The sequence below is a fragment of the Chlorocebus sabaeus genome, chromosome 11 (assembly GCF_047675955.1).
Source record: "Chlorocebus sabaeus isolate Y175 chromosome 11, mChlSab1.0.hap1, whole genome shotgun sequence".
In the NCBI taxonomy this organism is placed as follows: Eukaryota; Metazoa; Chordata; class Mammalia; order Primates; family Cercopithecidae; genus Chlorocebus; species Chlorocebus sabaeus.
The window spans coordinates 47,893,322-47,916,236 of NC_132914.1; the positions used below are offsets into that span (position 1 = coordinate 47,893,322).

The 22,915-nt window shown below is 43.2% G+C and overlaps 1 protein-coding gene across 2 annotated transcripts in view; it reads right to left on the reverse strand.

The window, feature by feature from the left end:
- The window catches only part of LIMA1 (LIM domain and actin binding 1), a 104,037-nt gene that overhangs the window by 5,443 nt on the left and 75,679 nt on the right, over positions 1-22,915 (reverse strand). Inside the window, exons 7-10 of one of the 2 annotated variants that reach the window (XM_008003217.3) lie at positions 19,996-20,103; positions 14,538-14,595; positions 10,876-10,985; positions 476-609 (exon numbers count right to left, since the gene is read on the reverse strand). In XM_008003217.3, coding sequence (XP_008001408.3) covers positions 476-609; positions 10,876-10,985; positions 14,538-14,595; positions 19,996-20,103 — 410 coding nt within the window. Of the gene's footprint in view, positions 1-475; positions 610-10,875; positions 10,989-14,537; positions 14,596-19,995; positions 20,104-22,915 lie in introns of both variants that reach the window. The other variant, XM_008003216.3, reaches the window with a different exon arrangement.

The following is a 22,915-nucleotide window of genomic DNA, read 5'->3' on the forward strand; positions in this document are numbered from 1 at the left end:
TTACTTGGAAGAAATGATATGTAGCAACTATTTTCTCAGAAACAAAGTGAGGCAACATAGAGAAAAAGACATGCTCTCCAGGGGCCATTATTATTGCCATTATTATCATTTATACAGTGGTTAAGACAAGCAAGGGCTTAAGCAAGTAACCTCTTGAGATTTCTTAACTTTGTGATTCTATGATACCAAGGGAAAACATTCTATTAAATTAGGTCACTGGGGGTTTTTCCTGCAACTCATATTACTTAAGCTTCGGTTCTAACATGTAAATTAACATATCAGTATACCAAGAAGTTCCAAACACCATCATTATTTGGTATGAAAGACTTGTCACTAAATGATGCTTTTTACTTTATTCAAGAGCCTTCAACAGAACATCATTAGCACAGTAGCTTTTAGCACCAGTGCTCTAAAAGCCAAAGACTCCCTCAAGAGTTCCAGTTATAGACAGACAACTTGTTTTGGGCTGGCTTACCTGAGTTTGTTGTTGCAATAGGAGCAACGGAAGCAGCTGATGTGAAACACCTGCTGGTTGGCCAAGAGACGCTCCATTGGATAGACTGTCTTCTGACATTCCACACAGGTCTCTCTTGCAGGTGCCTGAAACTTCTAGGAAAAGGAAAAAGACAACTTTAGCATGGGCAGCGATGAGTTAGCACTGTCTTGAGATGGGCCCTAGAATTTACTTTGTCTAAGGGCTCTCTTAGCTGGTCAGTCAATTCTTATGGAACACTAAACCTGCTACCATTCTATCAGCTGACTCTTTAAAGCCAAGAGGCTCTCTTGATATTCCCTTCCCAAACTGTCTGGCTGCTCTAAATGCAGCAGCCACCAAGGATAGGTGGAGCTAGGTCTGGATTGCAAAGAAAGGCTTAGACAAGTCATGACCCACATAAAAAATGTTAGGAGCAGGGAATGGGGGAAGGGACAGGGAAGGGATGGGGGAAGGGCAGGAATTAGGAGAAAATGTTATCACACACAGAAGAAAGAAGTTTGATTCAAGTGCCAAGTAAACACAAGACAGATTCTAAAGGGGATAAATTTCAAGGAGTGGAAGAACATTTGACTTTGGGAATAAGGAAAGACATCTCAGTAAAGTCCCTTTTATTCTCCTCTGCTTATAATCTTGATTTGTTCAATCAACTAGACATAATATTTTTAAACAAGTCAAAACTGACACACAAGTGGAAGAATTTATAAGAGACACAAACTATTTTATTAGGACACCAGAAGGAAGCATAGCCCATTAAAGCTATAGGTTTCATAATACTTCTAAAAACCAATGGAGAGAAAAACGGAAGCAATGGGAAATGCACCGGTTAATGTATTAATGACAGGGAGTTCATGGACTGTTTGTAAAGTTGGAACAAACATGGGCACAGTGGTTCTACCTGACAAACTCAATCCTAAAGAATATAAAACAGTTGGTATTCTAGCACTGGTAAAAGCCAGAATTCCAAAAATATTATAAGCTTTTACACGATAAGAAATACTTACATTGGCCGGGCGCAGTGGCTCATGCCTGTAATCCCAGCACTTTAGGAGGCTGAGGCGGGCAGATCATGAGGTCAGGAGTTTGAGACCAGCCTGGCCAACATGGTGAAACCCCGTCTCCAGTAAAAATACATGGTGGTGCACTCCTGTAATCCCAGCTACTCAGGAGGCTGAGGCAAGAGAATGGCATGAACCCGGGAGGCGGAGCTTGCAGAGAGCCGAGATCGCATCACTGCACTCCAGCCTGGGAGACGGAGCGAGACTCCGTCTCAAAAAAAAAAGGAATAGTTACATGGCTACTAAGGGGTGGGGAGGAGGTGGGAATACAAAGTCCCTAGGTGTATGGGAGTTAACTCTTGACTTGTCCAACACAAACACCTCAACCAGCAGATGCAGGAGGCAGCTTAGGTGGCCAGAAGCTTTCATAGGCAATTAGGAGGTGCTTTTGCTGCCGCGATCAGCCTGGACTCACCAGAAAACACATGATGGTAAGTAACGCAAACTAATCCCAAGGCCCAGGACCTGGATAGTTAAGCCTAAAATGAACCAGGTTATGGGCAAGATAGAATTTTGAGTAAAAAAAAAAAACAAAACAGGCTGGGTGCAGTGTCTCACACCCATAATCCCACACTTTGGGAGGCTGAGGTGGGCAGATCACGAGGTCAGGATTTCAAGACCAGCCTGACCAACACAGTGAAACCCCGTCTCTACTAAAAATACAAAAATTAGCCGGGCATGGTGGCGTGTGGCTGTAGTCCCAGCTACTCGGGAGGCTGAGGCAGGAGAATCGCTTGAACCTGGGAGGTGGAGGTTGCAGTGAGCTGAGATTGAGCCACTGCACTCCAGCTTGGGCAACAGAGTGACACTTTGTCTCAAAAAAAAAAAACAACCTCAAAATAGGCCCATAAAAATTCAGACTGCTGGTTCACTTGCCACATGATCACTAGGAGGTGAAGCAAAAAATATAAATGGTTTTCCAAGTAGATTTAGGCAGGAAATGAGAGCAGAAAATGTGCATAAAATGAAAATAAAGAAATCTATAAAAGGAAGTTTAATAAAATTAGTGGTAGACTCCCAAGTAGTGCCCAAGGGATTTCAGAAGGAAGGAACAAAGCTGAGCGGAAATGGCTAGTTACCAGGACTCTGCTTCATTCTAGGGGCAGTGTCCTAAAAAGAAACATCTAAAGAATCAAAAGACCACAGGTTACAACCTAGTTTACCAAGCATAAGGGAGGTATTTAAATAGGACCAAATGTTATTGTAATGAATGTTGTTGCAAGTAATTAACACATTTTAGTATTTGGAGCTCAGAATTCTTTTTTTCTTATATGGACACTGCTAAATGGAGATATCTTTGCAGAGTTTTAATTAAGTTTTCTCTAAAAGGACTAAGTCTTTGTCTAGGTAGGAGATAAACTGGCGAGGTGCAGTGGCCCACACCTGTAATCCCAGCACTTTGGGAGGCCAAGGCAGGTGGATCACTTGAGGTCAGGAGTTCCAGACCAGTCTGGCCAACATGGTGAAACCCTGCCTCTACAGAAAATGCAAACATTAGCTGGGTGTGGTGGCAGGCGCCTGTAATCCCAGCTACTCGAGAGGCTGAGGCACAAGAATTACTTGAACCCAGGAAGCGGAGGTTGCAAAGAGCTGAGATCTCACCACTGCCCTCCAGCCTTGGAGACAGGGCAAGACTTTGCCTCAAAAACAACAACAAAAGGAGAGATATTAAAAAGCAGAATAGGCCAGGCGCGGTGGCTCATGCCTGTAATCCCAGCACTTTGGGAGGCCAAGGTGGGTAGATCACAAAGTCAAGAGATCGAGACCATCCTGGACAACATGGTGAAACCCCATCTCTACTAAAAAATACAAAAATTAGCTGGGCATGGTGGCATGGGCCTATAGTCCCAGCTACTTGGGAGGCTGAGGCTGGAGAATCACTTGAACCTGGGAGGTGGAGGTTGCAGTGAGCCAAGATTGTGCCACTGCACTCCAGCTTGGCGACAGAGCGAGACTCCATCTCAAAAAAAAAAAAAAAAGCAGAAATTTTTGGTGTAATAGTATAATGGAAGCTATTGGAGAGAGCCTGTGCAAATCATAACTCACATAATGTAAAAGTAGGACAAATGTATTTATCAGATTAAAAGTCATTTTCAGTTGTAGAAAGGGAATTCTGCATTTTTTTGTTTTTATTTTTGAGACAGAGTCTCGCTCTGTCACCCAGACTGGAGTGCAGTGGCGCGATCTTGGCTCACTGCAAGCTCTGCCTCCCGGGTTCAAGCGATTCTCCTGCCTCAGCCTCCTGAGTAGCTGGGATTACAGGCGTGCGCCGCCACACCCGGCTATTTTTTGTATTTTTAGTAGAGATGGGGTTTCACCATGTTGGCCAGGCTGGTCTGGAACTCCTGACCTCAAGTGATCCTCCCACCTCGGCCTCCCAAAGTCCTGGGATTATAGGCGAGAGCCACTGCGCCCAGCCTGGAATTCTGTATTTTTAACACTTGAAATAGATGTAGGAGAGTAAGTGTTCATTCTGGTCAGTAGACACAGCAGGAGACAGAAACTTTACATGGGATAAGAGGAGATGGATGCTGTTCCGCTAAAGGGGAATGGAAGGATGCACAGCATGCCTCCACCACAAATACACGAAGGGGAGGCACACACTGTGGGACGGGGAAGCAGCCCAGGGAACAGAAGGAAAGGAGAACCTGTGAGAAAGCTGAAAGTTGAGCTCACATTAGGAGGAAAGTGGAAGGCAGGAGCAGAAATTAGGTACCGGGAGCAGGAGGCAGAAGCTGGAAGAGACAAACAGGAACCTTTAATGAGTACACAGCATTTGGTGTGCCCTGGAGAGCTTTACTGCAGCTGAGCTGAAACTCAGAGACTCAGATCCAAGAATAAGACCACATTTTTCTTTTTTTCCTTTTTAAGTAACTCTGCTAATCATGGCAAAATCAGCCTCACTCGTATCTACCTGAGGCTGGAACATATCCCAGCTCAGGAGAGCGAGCTTTTATGAGTCTTCACCCACACAAGGAGTGTCTCATTAACAATTCTTTAGTGTCTTACTACCTCCCACACCTGACCCACATTAGCTCTCTCTTTAATAGAGCCTTCACCCACACGGAGCGAAGTCTGTCTTCCTCCTTAACATCAAGTTAATAGATTGCTAGCTCCCATAATTGACCAACCTCAAGCTTCTAACTAGCCAGACCTATCAGAGTCCCATTATTCCTATTCATTTCTCACATCAACCCTTTTCAATATTATTTAAGGTTTACGCAGCAGCTGCTGCCTAAGGGGCCCTTCTAGTTTCATAAAGACAAGAGGGTCCCGACATGGTAAAATGCCAACTCACAGCGGCTCCGGCTGTGCCTCCCCTTTATTTTCTCTGTCCTGGGCTCTCAGCCACTTTTCTGTAATTGCCCCCATGTCTATTCAGACAACAGGAAGCATAGTCAGTGCCCAAAAATCTCTACCATTATCACAGGCCTGGCATACATCCTGCCCATGCCTTCATGGCATGCTCAGACTTGGCACAGCCATGTTTAAAACACTGCCAATATGACAATGTTAGACATTTTTTATCTTCACAATATATTTTTTCAGTTAGTAAGAGATTTTTTTTCATTCCCCTTCTCCCACCTTTTGCCCCTACCAAGTAGAAAGTTAAACATCAGGTGTCTTATCAAAGTTCACATAGTCAGTAACAGAATTAGAATTCAAACTGCAGGAGAACAGCCTGTTGCATGGCAAGAGTGATGCCATCTTGGAGTGAAACCGCCATGCTAACTGGTGGTTTGACTCCTGTGTACCAAGGTGTTCTGCAGCAAAGTTTTTAAACAATGCCTGTAGCATAGATTATCCGTCATAAAGGAAATAGTGCCCAGAGCATAGATAACCCCTCATAAAGATGCTTATCCAATCGCTCCAGTGGTAAGTTTTGCGAGAAAGTCAAGCGTGACCAGCTGCACATGTTTTATCCTAAAACCTTGCTATATAAAGGATATTTTCTGGAGAGCTGGTTCAGGGATCCACTGTCTCATGGCCTCCTAAACATCACTTCTGTTCATAAGCTCCTATTAAATGTTTCTTTCTGAGAAACTGGATTTGTCAGCCTCTTTCTTTGGCTTCTCAGCTCCCTCAGCCTTTGTGGGTAGGTCTGCATAGACCTGCTCACTGCACAAACTCAGAACTCCTGACTCACAAACCAAGATAGCATTTTCTAAATCGTCCTGGAATGTTAAATTTCCACAACCAAGGGAAACCCTCTGGGGAGGAGAGCAGATGCTAACCCAAATGAAATTAATCCTGCTACAGCAATTTGAACAAAGTATGGTCTTCCCTTTGTTTCAAATAAAAATATGCAGATAATATCTTCAGAATATTCCTGCTACAGCAATTTGAACAAAGTATGGTCTTCCCTTTGTTTCAAATAAAAATATGCAGATAATATCTTCAGAATATTCTAGAATGAATGAGGTAATCTAAAAATAATTGATGTTCATAAATACTGTCTTTTCCATTTGAGGGATATTATAGACCCTCTGTTGATTACCATCCACTTAAAGATATTTTTCTAACAAATTTGCATGGCTTCATTTACATTCTTTTACCCTCTTGTCTCATATATTTTTTAGTCTAATAGAGGCTCCAGTTGTGGTGTGTGTGGGAGGGAGGGGGGAGCAGCTGACAACAGACATTGATGTTAACTAGTGAAAGAAGATGAAAATTCTGTATTGATGTCAAGCCTCTATTCCTCAGAATACCACAAAATGCCTTTCATTCCTTCCAATTTGTGTGAAATATCTAGGTAATGAAACTGAAATTCTTCACCACACAGCAAATGGTTGGACCAGCCCTGTGCAGCCTTAACTCTTCCTCTGGTTTTCTGTAAAACTCTTTGTGAAAGCATTTTGGGGAATATTCATATCTTAAATAGAGTGCTCTATACAGAGAAGAAAGGACAGTCCTCTGAAAAGGCAGTACTAGTGAGTGAGTGAGAAAAGATTCTAGATGCTCTCCTAGCATAATTTTGACAGCTTTGCAAACCAGCATAAAACCTCCCACTGTGTCTCCAGGGGGAGGAACCGCTGGCACGACACCGAGAGGGGCAGTGCAGTGTGTGCCGCCCTCTCACACAGACTGCCATGTTCTCCCTCAACACCCATCAGCAGAATGCTGTGAGGAGGCCTGGGACTTGGTTGTCCCGGGCATACTGAGGGCAGACAGTTGTTCCCTAGGGCCAGTCACATCTTCTTGCCTCTTCCTCCCCTATCCTCTCCTCTGGGAACATTTAGGGGATGATTTCTTTCAAATGGGAGGACATAAAGCCTGAGAGATCTCTGAGTCTCTTGAAGTAGAAAGGGCCTGATGCTTCTCACAGAGTCCACTAAGCTCTGCTCTCAGAATAACACCCTTTTTGAGAATGAACTTGTAACTTCATTGGTACCAAGTCTTACCAACTAAGCTCTGTGGCCAGTGTTCAAAGTGTACAGAATCCTTAAAGACCTCCATCATTTTTTACTTTATTAAGCTAAAATATGAAATGAATTGAGTCTGTACCTTAGATGTCCTCTTTTCAATAACAGAGAGGCACTAAGAAACAGTTTTTTCCAGGATGTGTGGGATCCAAAAATCTATTCTGAGTGAACAAGTTTATTCTTAGCTGTATGTAATTTCCCAAAGTGAAGAAACAACTTCTGTTCATAGTCTGCAGCCATGAGACCAGTTCTGCCAGCAGGTCTTCCTATAAACATTTACTAAAGTATCTATATATTTGCCTGCAGACTGTAAAGGGGAACTCTGAGGAAGAGCAAATAAATTGCCCTTAAATAACAGTGGAGATGTAACTGGGTTCCACCAGGCTCTGTACACTATGATCATCTGAGCTCTGGACCACAGGCAAACAGCCAGGCCCGTTTACTCTGGTCATTACACAATGCTCAAAACCCAAGGTGTGTGTCTATGCAGGCAGGGCCGTCTGCATTCTACTGCTGAGTGACCAGTGCCAAAGGAGTAGGCATGGGTCTGAGGCAGACACAGAGACAGTTTTACCTCCGTTTCTTCTTCCTGGTGCCAAAGGAGACCTAAGTGAGGTGTGCCCCTTCACACACCACGCATCCGCTCAGACCATGAAACCTGAGTGGGGAGGGATCCCCGTCCTGGACGAGGAAGTCTGGCCAAGCAGTTGAAGGAGGGATGCAAGACTGCATTGAGAATTCAAATAGTCACAAGAACAGATTTTAGTTCTTAGATTTCCCCAGGTCCTGGGTTATACAGAATCCATCACCAAGTTAGATTTGCTAGCCGTTCTTGATCCCCAACCACGACTTGAGCACTCACATCTAGGCAGCATTGCTGTCAGAGAGAAAAGTAACCCTGTGGGATCTGCTACTTTGTGAGACTCCATATTCTGACAGAGAAAGTGCTGATGGCATCATCAGCCAACCTTCAAGGCCAGAACACAGCCGTGTGGAGCACATGTGCAGATTCAATCACCATGATCCTGCCCGTTCTTCTTGGACTTGCTTTCTCTTTCTGCTTTCTTTACCTTTTGTTCCTTTTCAATAAACCTTATTCTTCTCATAAATCTCTGCCTCCTTTAAAATTTTCATGTTTATCTTTTTCACCTTGCTCACCTTTTAAATCCACCCTTTAAATCCTGAGTTCTCCCCTTTCCTCCTTTTGTTCCAGACCCTCCCTGATCTCCCCTCCTCTTTATGGTTTGTGTGCAGTAAGACTTTCAGCTGTGGACCAATCATGCTCACAGTCAGAGGTAGAAGCACGGCAGATATGAGCATGAGTTGGGAGCAGCACATACCACCTTACAACTCATTCTATTTATTGAGCTTCAAATGTTAAAACTTTTGAAACACAACCCTGCTACTTAAGAGAGCACTAGAGGAGAAAGACACTAAAGAAGTGTAGGTAATTCAAGTGGGTGAAGTAGCCCCTCATTAGCAAGCTAGTCAATTAAAACAAGTCAGCTAACAAACCTAAAATAAGTTTTGACATTTTTAATAAACATTTTTGGCTTATTTTTATGGGAATATGTTTGCCCACAGAAGAGGAAAAGACGACTTTTAAAACTTGGGTAATAAAAGCAGATCATAGATCGAGGAGTGTAGCTCTGTCACCCAGGCTGGAGTGCAGTGGCATGATCTCGGCTCACTGCAACGCCCACCTCCTGGGTTCAAGCGATTCTCCTGCCTCAGCCTCCCGAGTAGCTGAGATTGCAGGTGCCTGCCACCAGGCTCAGCTAATTTTTGTATTCTTAGTAGAGACGGGCTTTGGCTTTCACCATGTTGGCCAGGCTGGTCCCAAACTCTTGACCTCATGATCCACCCACCTCAGCCTCCCAAGGTGCTGAGATTATAGGCATGAGCCACCATGTCCAGCCCATTCAATTCTTTTTTTTTTTTTTTTTTTGAGATGGAATCTCACTCTGTCACCCAGGCTGGAGAGCAGTGGTGCGATCTTGGCTCACTGCAACCTCTGCTTCCCAGGTTCAAGCGATTATCCTGCCTCAGTCTCCTGAGTAGCTGGGACTACAGGCACGCACTACTGTGCCCAGCTAATTTTTGTATTTTTAGAGACAGGGTTTCACCATGTTGGCCAGGCTGGTCTCAGACTCCTGACCTCGTGATCTGCCCGCCTCAGCTTCCCAAAGTGCTGGGATTATAGCTGTGAGTCACTGCACCCGGCCTCAATTCTTAATATCTAATATTATACCCTTAGTATAAGTATTGCTTGAATGTCTTTTTTTTTTTTTTTGTATTTATAGTAGAGACGGGGTTTCTCCATGTTGTTCAGGCTGGTCTTGAACCCCTGACCTCAGGTGATCTGCCCGCCTCAGCCTCCCAAAGTGCTGGGATTACAGGTGTGAGCCACCACACGTGGCCTCATTTTTTTTTTTTTTTTTTTAACAGAAAATGGGCTGGCCAGCCCCCATTCCAGCGGACACATTCTTTTGTTAAAAATGTTAATGACATTGTTTAAACACCAGGTCCTTAAAAAAAAAAAGTAGGAACAACAGGGCCAGGTGGGTTTGGTGGCTCATGCCTGTAATCCCAGCATTTTGGGAGGCCAAGGTGGGGGATTACTTGAGGCCAAAAGTTCAAAACCAGCTTGGGCAACATAGTGAGACCCCATCCCCATACAAATGTAAAAAATATATTAGCTGGGTGTGGTGGCATGCGCCTGTAGTCTCAGCTACTCGGGAGGATGGCTTGAGCTCAGGAGATGGAGGCTGCAGTAAGCTGTGATCACACCACTGGACTCCAGCCTGGGTGACAAAGTGACACCCTGTCTCAAAAAAAAAAAAAAGCTAACCACTAATCAGGTTAAGGTCAAGCTCTGCAGATCAGGAAGCCACTATCTTTAAGGTGAAATTGCACATCTCGTCGAATGTGCTGATTTTAGTTGAACAGATTTTTCTTGGCTGGGCAGTGGCTCATGCCTATAATCCCATCCCAGCACTTTGGGAGGCCAAGGCAGGCAGATCACCAAGCTCTGGAGTTTGAGACCAGCCTGGGAAACATGGAAAAACCACATCTCTTAAAAAAAAAAAAAAAAAAAAAGGCAAGGCAAGGTGGCATATGCCTATAGTTCTAGCTACTCAGGAGGCTGAGACAGGAGGATTGCATGAGCCTGGGAAGTCAAGGCTGCAGTGAGCCATGATCACACCACCATACTCCAGCCTGAGCAACAGAGCAAGACCCTGTCTCAACAAAACAAAACAAAACAAAAACAAACAAACAAACAAGGCCAGGTGTGGTGGTTCACACCTGTAATCCCAGCACTTTGGGAGGCTAAGGCAGGCGGATCACAAGGTCAGGAGTTCGAGACCAGCCTGGCCAACATGGTGAAATCCTGTCTCTACCAAAAAAATACAAAAAAATTAGCTGGACATGGTGGCGCATGCCTGTAATCCCAGCTACTTGGGAGGCTGAGACAGGAGAACTGCTTGAACCTGGCGGGCGGAGGTTACAGTGAGCCGAGATCATGCCACTGCACTTCAGTCTGGGTGACAGAGCAAGACTCTCTCAAAAAAAAAAAAAAAAAAAGGTAGTAATAATAAACAAAAACAAAAATATAAAAAAATCACATTATTTTGTTTAACTTCAGGTTTTCTTAAAAGTTTCATGAGTTTTCCAGATTTCAAACTGAGAGTCATTAGTGAGACTTCTCGCTCCTGGGCCAAAGACCTGAGCAGAGGCAGCAAGATTTCCAGGGAAAGTGACTTTCAGTGTGCTCTTCTGTGGCATTATCATCCCCAGGAAAGCAAAACCAGGTTATAATCAACATCATCATCATAAAAGGTACAATTAGCTCTACCAGTAGACCAATGTCCAAAGGCTCAGAGAGAAATTGCCATCATACCTTTATTGCTTTGGGAGGAGAACTTTCAGAAAGACTGGAGGCTCTGGCATCTGGACTTAGTGGCTTGGGATGGACAGGCTGTTCAATCTCACTCTTAACCTGGGAGTCACCTGCTTGAGTTACAAAAGGAAGATATTTTACAGTATCTCATGGGATGTCTTAGAAAGCGTTCTTCCAAAAAGCAAAGTTTGGGCACTTCCATTACTGACAGATCCTTCCACCACCAGGAAAAACACTGCTTTTCTGTTGAAGAATATTCGAACACTAACAACTATGGCTCAGGTTTTCTCTGGTCCTGTCAGAAATCAGGTTCTCAGTGAGGAGGCTTTCTTACCCTCTGCCACACGCAGCAGAAATCCAAACCACTCTGTATAAAGAACTTTCTTCCTTGTACCATTTGTCATTTTTAAAGGCCATTTATAGACTTGGATGTCTTTTTGGTCATTAACATTCCTAATAACTTCTTCTGAAGTGTTTCAACTGAAGTTGGAAAAAGGGGGAAATGTGAGGGCAGAAATTTTGCACCGTGTGTGTGTGTGTGTGTGTGTGTGTGTGTGCATTTGTATATGCATGTAACCTGATACTGTGTTTTTGGTCAGTTCTATAGCAGATATCCATGGATGAAGATTATGGAAAAGGGCTCCATGAAGTTTTTTTCATAATCATTGAAGTTCCAACTGCATGAGTTACTTTCCTGCCAAAGTGAAGAGGTGAGTCAACAAAGTACTAAAATATTAAGGCTTATTTTTCAAAAAAATGTTTCATAAACCTAGTCAAAACTCAGAAACTTTTCTAGTCCAAGAAAAATGATTGCAAAAAAAGAATGTTTCTGGATTCAAGCAGAAGGAGTTTCTCTTTTTTTTTTTTTTTTTTGAGACGGAGTCTCGCTCTGTCGCCCAGGCTGGAGTGAGTGGCGCGATTTCGGCTCACTGCAAGCTCCGCCTCTCGGATTCCGGCCATTCTCCTGCCTCAGCCTCCCGAGTAGCGGGGACTACAGGGGCCGCCACCGCGCCCGGCTAATTTCTTTTTGTGTTTTTAGTAGAGACGGGGTTTCACCATGTTAACCAGGATGGTCTCGATCTCCTGACCTCGTGATCCGCCCGCCTCAGCCTCCCAAAGTGCTAGGATTACAGGCGTGAGCCACCGCACCCGGCTGAGTTTTTCTCCGAAATTTTAAGGTAGGATTTACTAGAGATCTGTTTAATTCATAATTCTATTTTAGTTGTGGGGTTTTCAGTGTCCACTAAACTAATTAGCCTGGGGAGACGTTAGAAATCCACATATATATATATTTTTCTTTTTTGTCTTGTGACCTATAAGAAATTCATATATATATGATACATATATATACACATATATGAGATACATATATACACATATGATACATATATACATATATGATACATATATATACATATATGAGATACACATATATATACATATATATATATATATATATATTTTCAGACAGAGTCTCACTCTGTCACCCAGGCTGGAGTGCAGTGGCATGATCTTTGCTCACTGCAACCTCTGCCTCCTGGGCTCAAGTGATCCTCCTGCCTCAGCCTCCCTAATAGCTGGGACCACAGATGCACGCCACTACGCCCAGCTAAGTTTTGGTACTTTTGGTAGAGACAGGGCTTCACCATGTTGCCCAAGCTGGTCTCCAACTCCTGAGCTCAAGCAAACTGCCTGCCTCAGCCTCCCAAAGATTACAGGCATGAGCCACAGCGCCAGGAAACATATATATATATATATATTTTTTTTTTTTTTAGATGGATTTTCACTCTGCTGCCCAGGCAGTGGCATGATCTTGGCTCACCGCAGCCTCCGCCTCCTGGGTTCAAGCAATTCTCTTGCCTGAGCCTCCTGAGTAGCTGGGACTACAGGCACCCACCACCACACCCAGCTAACTTTTTGTGTTTTTAATAGAGATGGGGTTTCACCACGTTGACCAGGCTGGTCTTGAACTCCTGACCTCAGGTGATCTGCCCGCCTCGGCCTTCCAAAGTGCTGGGATTACAGGTGTGAGCCACCGTGCAGGGCCAGCGACATAAATATATATATGTGTATATATATATTTGTTGTTGTTGTTGTTGTTTTGAGTCGGAGTCTTGCTCTGCAGCCCAGGCTGGAGTGCAATGGTGCGATCTCGGCTCACTGCAACCTCCACCTCCTGGGTTCAAGCAATTCTCCTGCCTCAGTCTCCTGAGTAGCTGGGATTACAGGCGCCCGCCACCACGCCCAGCTAATTTTTGTATTTTCAGTAGAGCCAGGGTTTCACCATATTGGCCAGGCTTGTCTTGAATTCCTGACCTCAAGTGATCCACCCACTAGGCCTCCCAAAGTGCTGAAATTACAGGTGTAAGCCACTGCACCTGGCCCAGCAACATATATTTTTAAATTGGCTGGGCACAGTGGCTCATGTCCGTAATCTCAACACTTTGACAGGCTGCAGTGGGAGGGTTGCTTGAGGCCAGGAGTTGGAGACCAGCCTGGGCAACACAGTGAGACCTTTTCTCTACAACAATATTTAAAAATTAGCTGGTTACGGCTGGGCACGGCCAGGCGCGGTGGCTCACGCCTGTCATCCTAGCACTTTGTGAGGCCGAGGCAGGTGAATTGCCTGAGCTCAGGAGTTCAAGACCAGCCTGGGCAACAGGGTGAATCCCCGTCTCTACTAAAATACAAAAAATTAGCCAGGCATGGTGATGTGCGCTTGTAGGTACTCAGTGAGGAGGTACTCAGTGAGTAGGTACCCAGCTACTCAGGAAGCTGAGACAGGAGAATCGCTTGAACCTGGGAGAGGGAGGTTACAGTGAGCCGAGATCACGCCACTGTACTCCAACCTGGGTGACACAGCGAGACTCCCTCAAAAAAAAAATTAGCTGGGTATGGTGGTGTGTGCCTGCAGTCCTAGTTATTTGGGAGGCTGAAGTAAGAGGACTGCTTGAGTCCAGGAGTTTGAGGCAGCAGGGAGCTATGATCACACCACTGCACTCCAGCCTGGGCAACAGAACGAGACCCTGTCTCTAAAAAATGAAAATAAAAAGTTATACTGAAAATCAGAATCAAAAATGGACATAGTCAAGTAAAAAAACAAAACAAAACACAACACATTTTTGTCTTTGGGAAAAGGGAGGCTCAAAATGACTCTAAAATAGGACGAAAGATGACAAAATTCACTGTCAGCAGGAAAATCCCTAGAACCTGGCTAGGAGGTTGACTATAATATACATTTAGATAAACAGGGAAAAAAATATATCTTTAACAGATTGTTCAAATACTTATTCACTAAAGAATAGGTATTTATGAATAACATTATAAATGAATAAAATTCGTACTGGCCAAACTTCTGTTAAAATGAAACTTCAAAATCAGTTTATACAGCTTTAATTATGAAAGGGTTTGGTTCAAAAAGTAGGATAAATTCAATGAGAGAAGCATTACAAGTATTCAGTTTGTCCCAAGTTAACTATATTTAATTGAATTTAACTTCTCTCTAAGCCATGAAGTGTGTAAAGGATATTCAAGCATCAGCCCTCAAATGCAAGTAGAGGATTTAGTATGTTCTCAGCAGTGACAGTAATGGGAACACTCCTGAACCAAATACAGATAGAAAACAAGGACCTCGTCCTCCAGATCTAAGAAAGCATGCTTACGGGAGTCATCTTCAGCGGGGGTGGAACGGACTGCCAGGCTATTCTCAGTTGCAGAAATCTACAAAAAAAAAAAAAAAAAAAAAAAAAAAAAAGGTGTGTGGGGGGGATTAAGAGTCATATTAAAAATAAAAGAGCAAACTGCTGTTAATACCATAAAAACCTGCTGACTCCAGTCAGTCACTGGCTGCCTGGGGGAAATAACGGGCACCAGAACAGCTGAGCATTTAAACAAGAGGCAGCAAAATGTCTTTTATGAGGATACTAACATGCCTCTCAATTACAGAGTAACCCGAGAAACAGACTGCACTCAACTGCCAAAAGTGTGCATCATCTCCCTTTATAAAACAACTTCTAAACCATATTTTTCCGCTCTCAAAAAACAAAGCAAAACAAAGCCCTCTATCAAAGAGAGCAAAGCTCCTCACCATATAACCATAACTCACTCCAAGGAAAGGTAGAATATTTAAATTTAGGAACTATTCTTACTTTTTAATTTTCCTAATTCTTATTTCCCAACCAACTACATCCTGCTGAAACGAACTTGCCCATATAGAAGACCTTTTGATAGTTATAAAACAAATTGACCTAAAACTAACCTCCGTATTATCTTCGAGGACAGTTTCCCTTTTAATCCCAGTCTCAAAATGGCAATGTTTAACAGGATGGCAGATCTTACGTACAGTTGTTTATATCATTTTCCCAAAAGCTATCAAATTTAAATAAAAGAACTCTCTATTAGAGCTCTCCCTCCTTTCTACTGGCCCCCACGCCTTCCTGGTATCTTACTCCACATCCAAAATCATGAAGAGTCCACAGGTGACCCAATGTGCACTCTTTACATAATTTCCTTTTATTCAGATGCCACGGATTTTACGGGCAATGCTGAGTGTTTTTATCAGGATGTCTGACAAACTGAATAGATTTACAATGAAGATTAAGTTGCTGGCTGACTGCATCTGAATTTCAGCATGATCATTTTTTCTGCTACTCTCTTCATTACAGGAATTCTGACATGGCATAAAATAAACCGGTATAATTATAGCCAGCATTGATTGGGTGTTTACTATGTGCCAGGTATTCAACTGATCACCTTACAAATGTACTATTTTATCTAATGACATGAAATAAATTTTCTGAAAGTTGGGCATGCCTACAAAAAGCTCTTCAGTTCTTGAGAATTAGTAGGTACCTCCATCCCAGGATGTTCTTCTCTCACTTCTAATTTGGTCACCTTGAATCCGTGAGGTAAACTTTGCTTTTTTTTTTTTTTTTTTAATGGAGTCTTGCTCTGTTGCAAGGCTGGAATCCAACGGTGCAATCTCAGCTCACTGCAACCTCTGCCTCCTGGGTTCAAGTGATTCTCCTGCCTCAGCCTCCCGAGTAGCTAGGGTTACAGGTGCCCATCACCACACCTGGCTAATTTTTGTATTTTTAGTAGAGTGGGGTTTCACTGTGTTGGCCAGGATGGTCTCAGACTCCTGACCTCAGGCGATCTGCCCACCTTGAGTTCCCAAAGTGCTAGGATTACAGGCGTGAGCCACCTCGCCAGGCAAATGTCCTTTTTTTTTTAACAAGCCGAAGTTCAAATAACACTTAGGTATTGGTTAACAAAAGCTAGGCAAACAGCCAAAAGGATAGCTAAGGGTCTGAAAAATATTGCGAATTTTAAGGCAGCTGAGGGTTTGTAAACCTACAGCATGTGCTTGAAGAATATGTATTGTCTTTACCTCCTTTCTTCCCCACCCACTTCATGATTCACAATTGCACTAATGTCCTTTTAGGCTATAATTAAAATGTTCTAATCTTCCAGTTCAGTTCAGAGTTCCAGTTTCAAATCAGCATGAAGACAATGAAGAAGGAAACATGAATTTAGATACAGGGACAATTCGAGCATTATTTCCCAAATGACTGTTTCCCAAACTACACTCCTGGGATAAAGATGGGGATATTTCAACACTGGGAATATTTTTCTCTAAAAATTTCTATTTTTTTTTAAGTATATAAGAAAAACTTCAAAAATATTTAGTCAGTTAATCTTAAGAAATAATCTCCCATTTAAAACATGAGAAAACAGACAGTTTAACAAGATAATTCACTTAATACATAGCATGTGCCTCATGGGCTAATGCCTGAGTCCACTGTTGCAAGGATATATGCAATTTATGGGGGACTATAGGATCATGTAACACATGGCTGCCAAGTATTTTGTCTTGTTATTCCAACATACATTTGTGATGTTTTTATAAAATTAATTTATTCTAATATATATATATATATATTTTTTTTTTTTTTTTTTGAGACGGAGTCTTGCTCTGTAGCCCGGGCTGGAGTGCAGTGGCCGGATCTCAGCTCACTGCAAACTCCGCCTCCCGGGTTCACGCCATTCTCCTGCCTCAGCCTCCGGAGTAGCTGGGACTACAGGCGCCCGCCACCTCGCCCGGCTAGTTTTTTGTATTTTTAGTAGAGACGGGGTTTCACCGTGTTAGCCAGGATGGTCTCGATCTCCTGACCTCGTGATCCACCCGTCTCGGCCTCCCTAAGTGCTGGGATTACAGGCTTGAGCCACCGCGCCCGGCCTCTAATATATATATTTTTTCTGTTCTGGTCTTTGAATCAAATGTTGTAGCCATCAGTCTGAGACCATTTTTCTGTGGGTCTGCTTTGATTCAAGTGTGTAGTATATCTCATGAGTTCCTGTTAGTATTCTGACAATATACCATCCTACTTTGTAAAGTCTGTTGTAGTCAAATAAGTTTGAGACAGGGCGCAGTGGTTCACGCCTGTACTTCCAGCACTTTGGGAGGCTGAGGCTGGGGGGATCGCTTGAAGCCGGAAGTTTGAGACCATTCTGAGAATTATAGCGAAACCCTGTCTCTACAAAAAAAAAAAAAGATAAAAATATGGGCGTAGTGGCACACATCTATAGTCCCAGCCACTTGGGAGGCTGAGGCAGGAGGATTCCTTGAGCCCAGGAGTTGGAGGCTACAGTGAGCTATGATCATACTACTGCACTCCAGCCTGGGTGATAGAACAAGACCTCGTCTCTAAAAAAATTTTAAAAATACAAATTCCAACTAAGCTTGAGAACTGTTGCTCTTAACCCATTTTAATGATCTCCATATCTTTTGGAAGAATGGCGTCAAGGGTGTCAATATGTGTAACAGAAGCAATGGCTTTTCTCCTAAGATTAAATCACTGTAATAGATGTGAAAACCCTTTCTCCTCATCTAACATTTAATTATCATATTGACTGAAAGATTAAAAGGACTGGGCAATGGGCAATGGTAGAGAACATGATAATTCCCCTGACATAAATATTGTTACTTATTTCAATTAAGCCATTCATCTAATGATAAATATGTAACACACAAATGTGATTTGCTTAAAATCTTTTAGTGGCTTTCCCCTGCTGCACTACATCCAAACCCTTAAGGGTGGCATATAAAGATGTTCCAGGCCTTACCCTAGCCCTCTCCTTCCGCCTATCTCTCACCACAGCCTATGTGTACCTCACGCTCCAGCCAAGCCAGCAAACCTGTAATTCTGGCCAGGCACGGTGGCTCACAGCTATAATCCCAGCACTTTGGGAAGCTGAGGCAGGCGGATCACGTGACGTCAGGAGTTCAAAACCAGCCTGGCCAACATAGCGAAACCCCATCTCTACTAAAAATACAAAAAATTAGTCAGACATGGTGGTGCGCACACGTAATCCCAGTTACTCGGGAGGCTGAGGCGGGAGAATCGCTTGAACCTGGGAGGCAGAGGTTGTAGTGAGCCGAGATCATGCCACTGCACTCCAGCCTGGGTGACAGAGCGAGACTCCATCTCCAAACAAACAAACAAACAATCCCTGTAATTCCTCAGTAAGCCATCATCTCTGGTTTCCAAATTTCTGTTGTATCTGTCTGGAATATCCTTCTATTTCTAACTCAACCTTCCCCTCACTCACTTGGCCTACTTCCACACATTCTTCAAGACTCAGCTCAGACATCACATTCTTGAGGAAGTCAGGTTAAATGTCTTTACTCTGAGCTTCTGTGGTCCTGTATAACCCTCTCACAGCCTCACAGCACCTATCATACATTTTTATGATAGCTGACCTCTTATTAATCTCTCCTCTACAGGCTGGTCTTGAACTCCTGACTGCACATGATCCACCCGCCTCAGCTTCCCAAAGTGCTGGGATTATAGCCGTGAGTGACCGTGCCCAGCCAGAATTACAGGTTTGCTGGCTTGGCTGGAGCATGAGGTACACACAGGCTGCAGTGAGATAGGCGGAAGGAGAGAGTTAGCCTTGCACATAAAGACCACATGGAATGATTTGTCAATAAGGTTTTAAGCTTATTATTTCCTATGCTTACTTAGCATAGTGACTGCCTTTAATAATCATATGAGTGAAAGAGTAAGATTTTCTTGCACAAAATGTGTTAAATGTTTACTTAAATTAAGAATATATGAGTATCTGAAGATAATCTCTAATCAAACATATTTTTATTTTTGTAAATTTTTTTTCCCAGGAGCATGGAATCAAGTTGCCCTGACTCTATGCTCTCCCAAATAGATTTTTTTTTTTTTTTTTTTTTTTTGAGATGGAGTTTCACTCTTGTTGCTTAGGCTAGAGTGCAAGGGCACGACCTCAGTCCACTGCAACCTCTGCCTCCCGGGTTCAAGCGATTTAACTGTCTCAGCCTCTGAGTAGCTGGGATTACAGGCATGCACCACCATGCCTGGCTAATTTTTTGTATTTTTAGTAGAGATGGGGTTTCTCATATTGGTCAGGCTTGTCTCAAACTCCCGACCTCAGGTGATCCGCCCGCCTTGGCCTCCCAAAGTGCTGGGATTACAGGCGTGAGCCACCACACTCGGCTCAAATAGATTTTTATTTTATTTATTTATTTATCTTTGAGACAGAGTCTTGCTCTGTCACCCAGGCTGGAGTGCAGTGCACTCAGCTCACTGCAACCTCCACCTCCCGGGTTCAAGCGATTCTCCTGCCACAGCCTCCTGAGTAGCTGGGATTATGGGTGTGCACCCCTACACCTAGCTAATATTTATATTTTTAGTAGAGACGGGGTTTCACCATGTGGGCCAGGCTGGTCTTGAACTCCTGACCTCAGGTGATCCACCTGCCTCGGCCTCCCAAAGTGCTGGGATTACAGGCGTGAGCCACTGTGCCCAGCCTCCAAAATAGATTCTTTAAAATCACTTCAGTTCTTTGCCTACTGAGCATCTGCTGAACAAAATAATTTTCCAGTGAAGGTTCACTATTTGGTCAGCTATAAGTTGCAGAGCTCCTCAACTGAAATTATGTGACCAGCAAAAATGACAATCTGTCCTGGCAGCTGTTACCAAATTCCCAGACACTCTACAGCCTAGAGTTAGAGTTGTTTCTAATTTCAAGCACCTAATTTAGAACACATGCTTTCTTGGCAACTGGACGTCAGACTTTTCAACCTACCTTTTCCCCTTCCTGATGGGTGATGCAGACCTCGGGACCTGGGGGCACATTCTCCTTTTGCTCCATTTTATGAATTTTTATTTCGCCACCACTGGCTTTCAACTCATTCTACAAAATAAAAATAACTGTAAAAAATTTTTTAAAGTCCCATCATTCTATTCTCTTCATAGCACATCTATCAGATAAACTTGGAATGTTAAAAAATTCTTCTAAGAAGCCTCAGGTCAAATCAACCCCCTAACTCTCACAAGCAAAACCCATTGACTAGTGAAATGACAAAAGCAGCTTTGTGGACACATACCTCAGAGTTAAATATCTGTAGGCTAGTGTAAAACTGGATTGCTCATTAGAATACAGACATATCAACACAGGCACACAGAACATCCCAAGCATACAACATTCTTGTGATTCACTCTTCTAGCAGCAGAGCTTGTGGTAATGCAAAGCTTGTGAGTTTTATCAGAAAAGACCATTCTGGAGCAGGGGAAAGGAGATGCCAAGTGCCAATAATAGAAAATATACTGACCATACATATATAAATGCCCGGCCTGGAAAGAGAGACAGGGATGATGTATACATATAAAAACTGAAATTATATTTAATGATACCATAAAGCAACCTTTTTGGTGGGACTTTCAAAAATATGTTTTTCATATACAATTCATATATTGTACGAAAGACATAATTTATTTTACTTCTTATAACAGAGCCTCAACATAAAAAAGCATGCATTTTATTGTCATAAGGAATAAGCAAATTGCATTTTTTTCCTTGCAAGGACACTGGGGCGAATATTACAATTAACTTCATCTATTATATCTAAAATCAACATAGAGCCTGGGCGCAGTGGCTCACGCCTGTAATTCCAGCACTTTGGGAGGCTGAGGCGGGTGGATCGCCTGAAGTCAGGAGTTCAAGACCAGCCTGGCCAACATGGTGAAACCTCGTCACTATTAAAAATACAAAAAATTAGCCGGGTGTGGTGGCACATGTCTGTAATCCCAGCTACTCAGGAGGCTGAGGCAGGAGAATCGCTTGAATCCGGGAGGCAGAGGTTGCAGTGAGCTGGGATCACGCCATTGCACTCCAGCCTGGGGAACAAGAGCAAAACTCCATCCCAAAATAAAAAAAATAAAATAAAAGCAACATAGAGGTCAATGACTATAGACATTTCCTACCACTGATCTGTTAATATGTAGTAATCTAGTACTTTTTTGTTCTCTGTGACTCTTTAGGCATGGGAGGAAACAATTTATGGCCACAGGGCCAATGAAAGGAATGTGAGTATGACTTAGTCGCCTAGGGATGGTATTCTAGATTACTGCCCACAGCTCTGGAGGTGCAGCTGTGAGGAGAAGCTGGCGGCTAGCACTGCAGAACATTATATAGCCCAACAACTCCTTCCTGCCCCGGTCTGGAAGCCCCACCTCCAGAACTGCTGCCAGAGAGTACGCATGTGCCTTGTTACAACCATATTCTGTTAAGGGTGCTGGGAAATTCTTCGGGGATGAGACAAAATGTACTTTTTACAAGAATTCCTGAAGACTTTTCAACTCTTTAAATTTCCAGAGCAGGAGAACCGTAATACAGAAATGGTGAGGAGTTTAAAAAAAAAAAAAGAAAAAAGTTACTCAACAGGTTTCCCCACATAGGGAGTCACCTGGTGGGAATGTTTGCAGCAGGAGGGCACTGAGAAGCAGTAAAATCTGGTAACAAGAGGAAGTTCAGCTTCACAGATCCCAATTTGCTGTATCTCCTGACCTGCCTTCTAAGAGAAGTCTAAATTTGCTCACTTTTCACATTCACAGTGCCTATCAGCCTGTGATACTCCACTTTGCTAATTGACTTACACACATCATCTCTTCTTAAAACATAAAGTTGTTAAAATTACAGTTAAAAAACCAAGATGAAATTATTCATTGCCCAGAGAATTAGTCCACTAAATACTATTAGAGAATGTATGCTTAATAATGTGGGGAACAGAAGACTTAACTTGCAGAACACACATTATGGTTTCCAACATGCGCCACATTTCAGTCTGCCTAGGAACAAATACAATTCAATACTGTTCTTTTGATTTTGTTAGACAATTAGGACATCAAGAGATTAATGGTTTGTAACTTGAAATCTTAGAACAAATGCTTGAAGGATACAAAAATATGTGTGTGTGTATTTGTATCGATGTGTGCGTGTGTGTATATATATATATATATATGAACAAATGGCATTTAAAAGGTAATGTCTGTTTTCTTTTTTTGAAATAGAGTCTCACCCTGTCACCCAGGCTGGAGTGCAGTGGTGTGATCTCAGCTCACTGTAACCTCCATCTCCTGGGTTCAAGTGATTCTCCTGCCTCTGCCTCCCTAGTAGCTGGGATTACAGGTGTGTCCCACCACACCCGGCTAATTTTTTTTTTTGGTATTTTTAGTAGAGACAGGGTTTCACCATGTTGGCCAGGCTGGTTCTGAACTACTGACCTCAAATGATCCACCTGCCTCAGACTCCCAAAGTGTTGGGATTACGGTGTGAGCTGCTGCGCCTGGCTAAAAGGTAACTTCAATTAAGCAGTTCTGTAGTGTCAGCTTACCTGTTAAGCACAGGACAACTTAAAGGGGAATGACCCTCCATAGTATTTTGAATATCAAAAACTTTTTTTTTTTTTTTTTTTGGAGATGAAGTCTTGCTCTGTCACCCAGGCTGGAGTGCAGAGGTGCAATCTCAGCTCACTGCAACATCTGCCTCCTGGGTTCCAGCGATTCTCCTGCCTCAGCCAACCAAGTAGCTGGGATTACAGGCACCTGCCACCACACCTGGCTAATTTTTGTATTTTCAGTAGAGACGGGGTTTTGCCATGTTAGCCAAGCTGGTCTTGAACTCCTGATCTCAGGCAATCCGCCCGCCTCAGTCTCCTGAAGTGCCG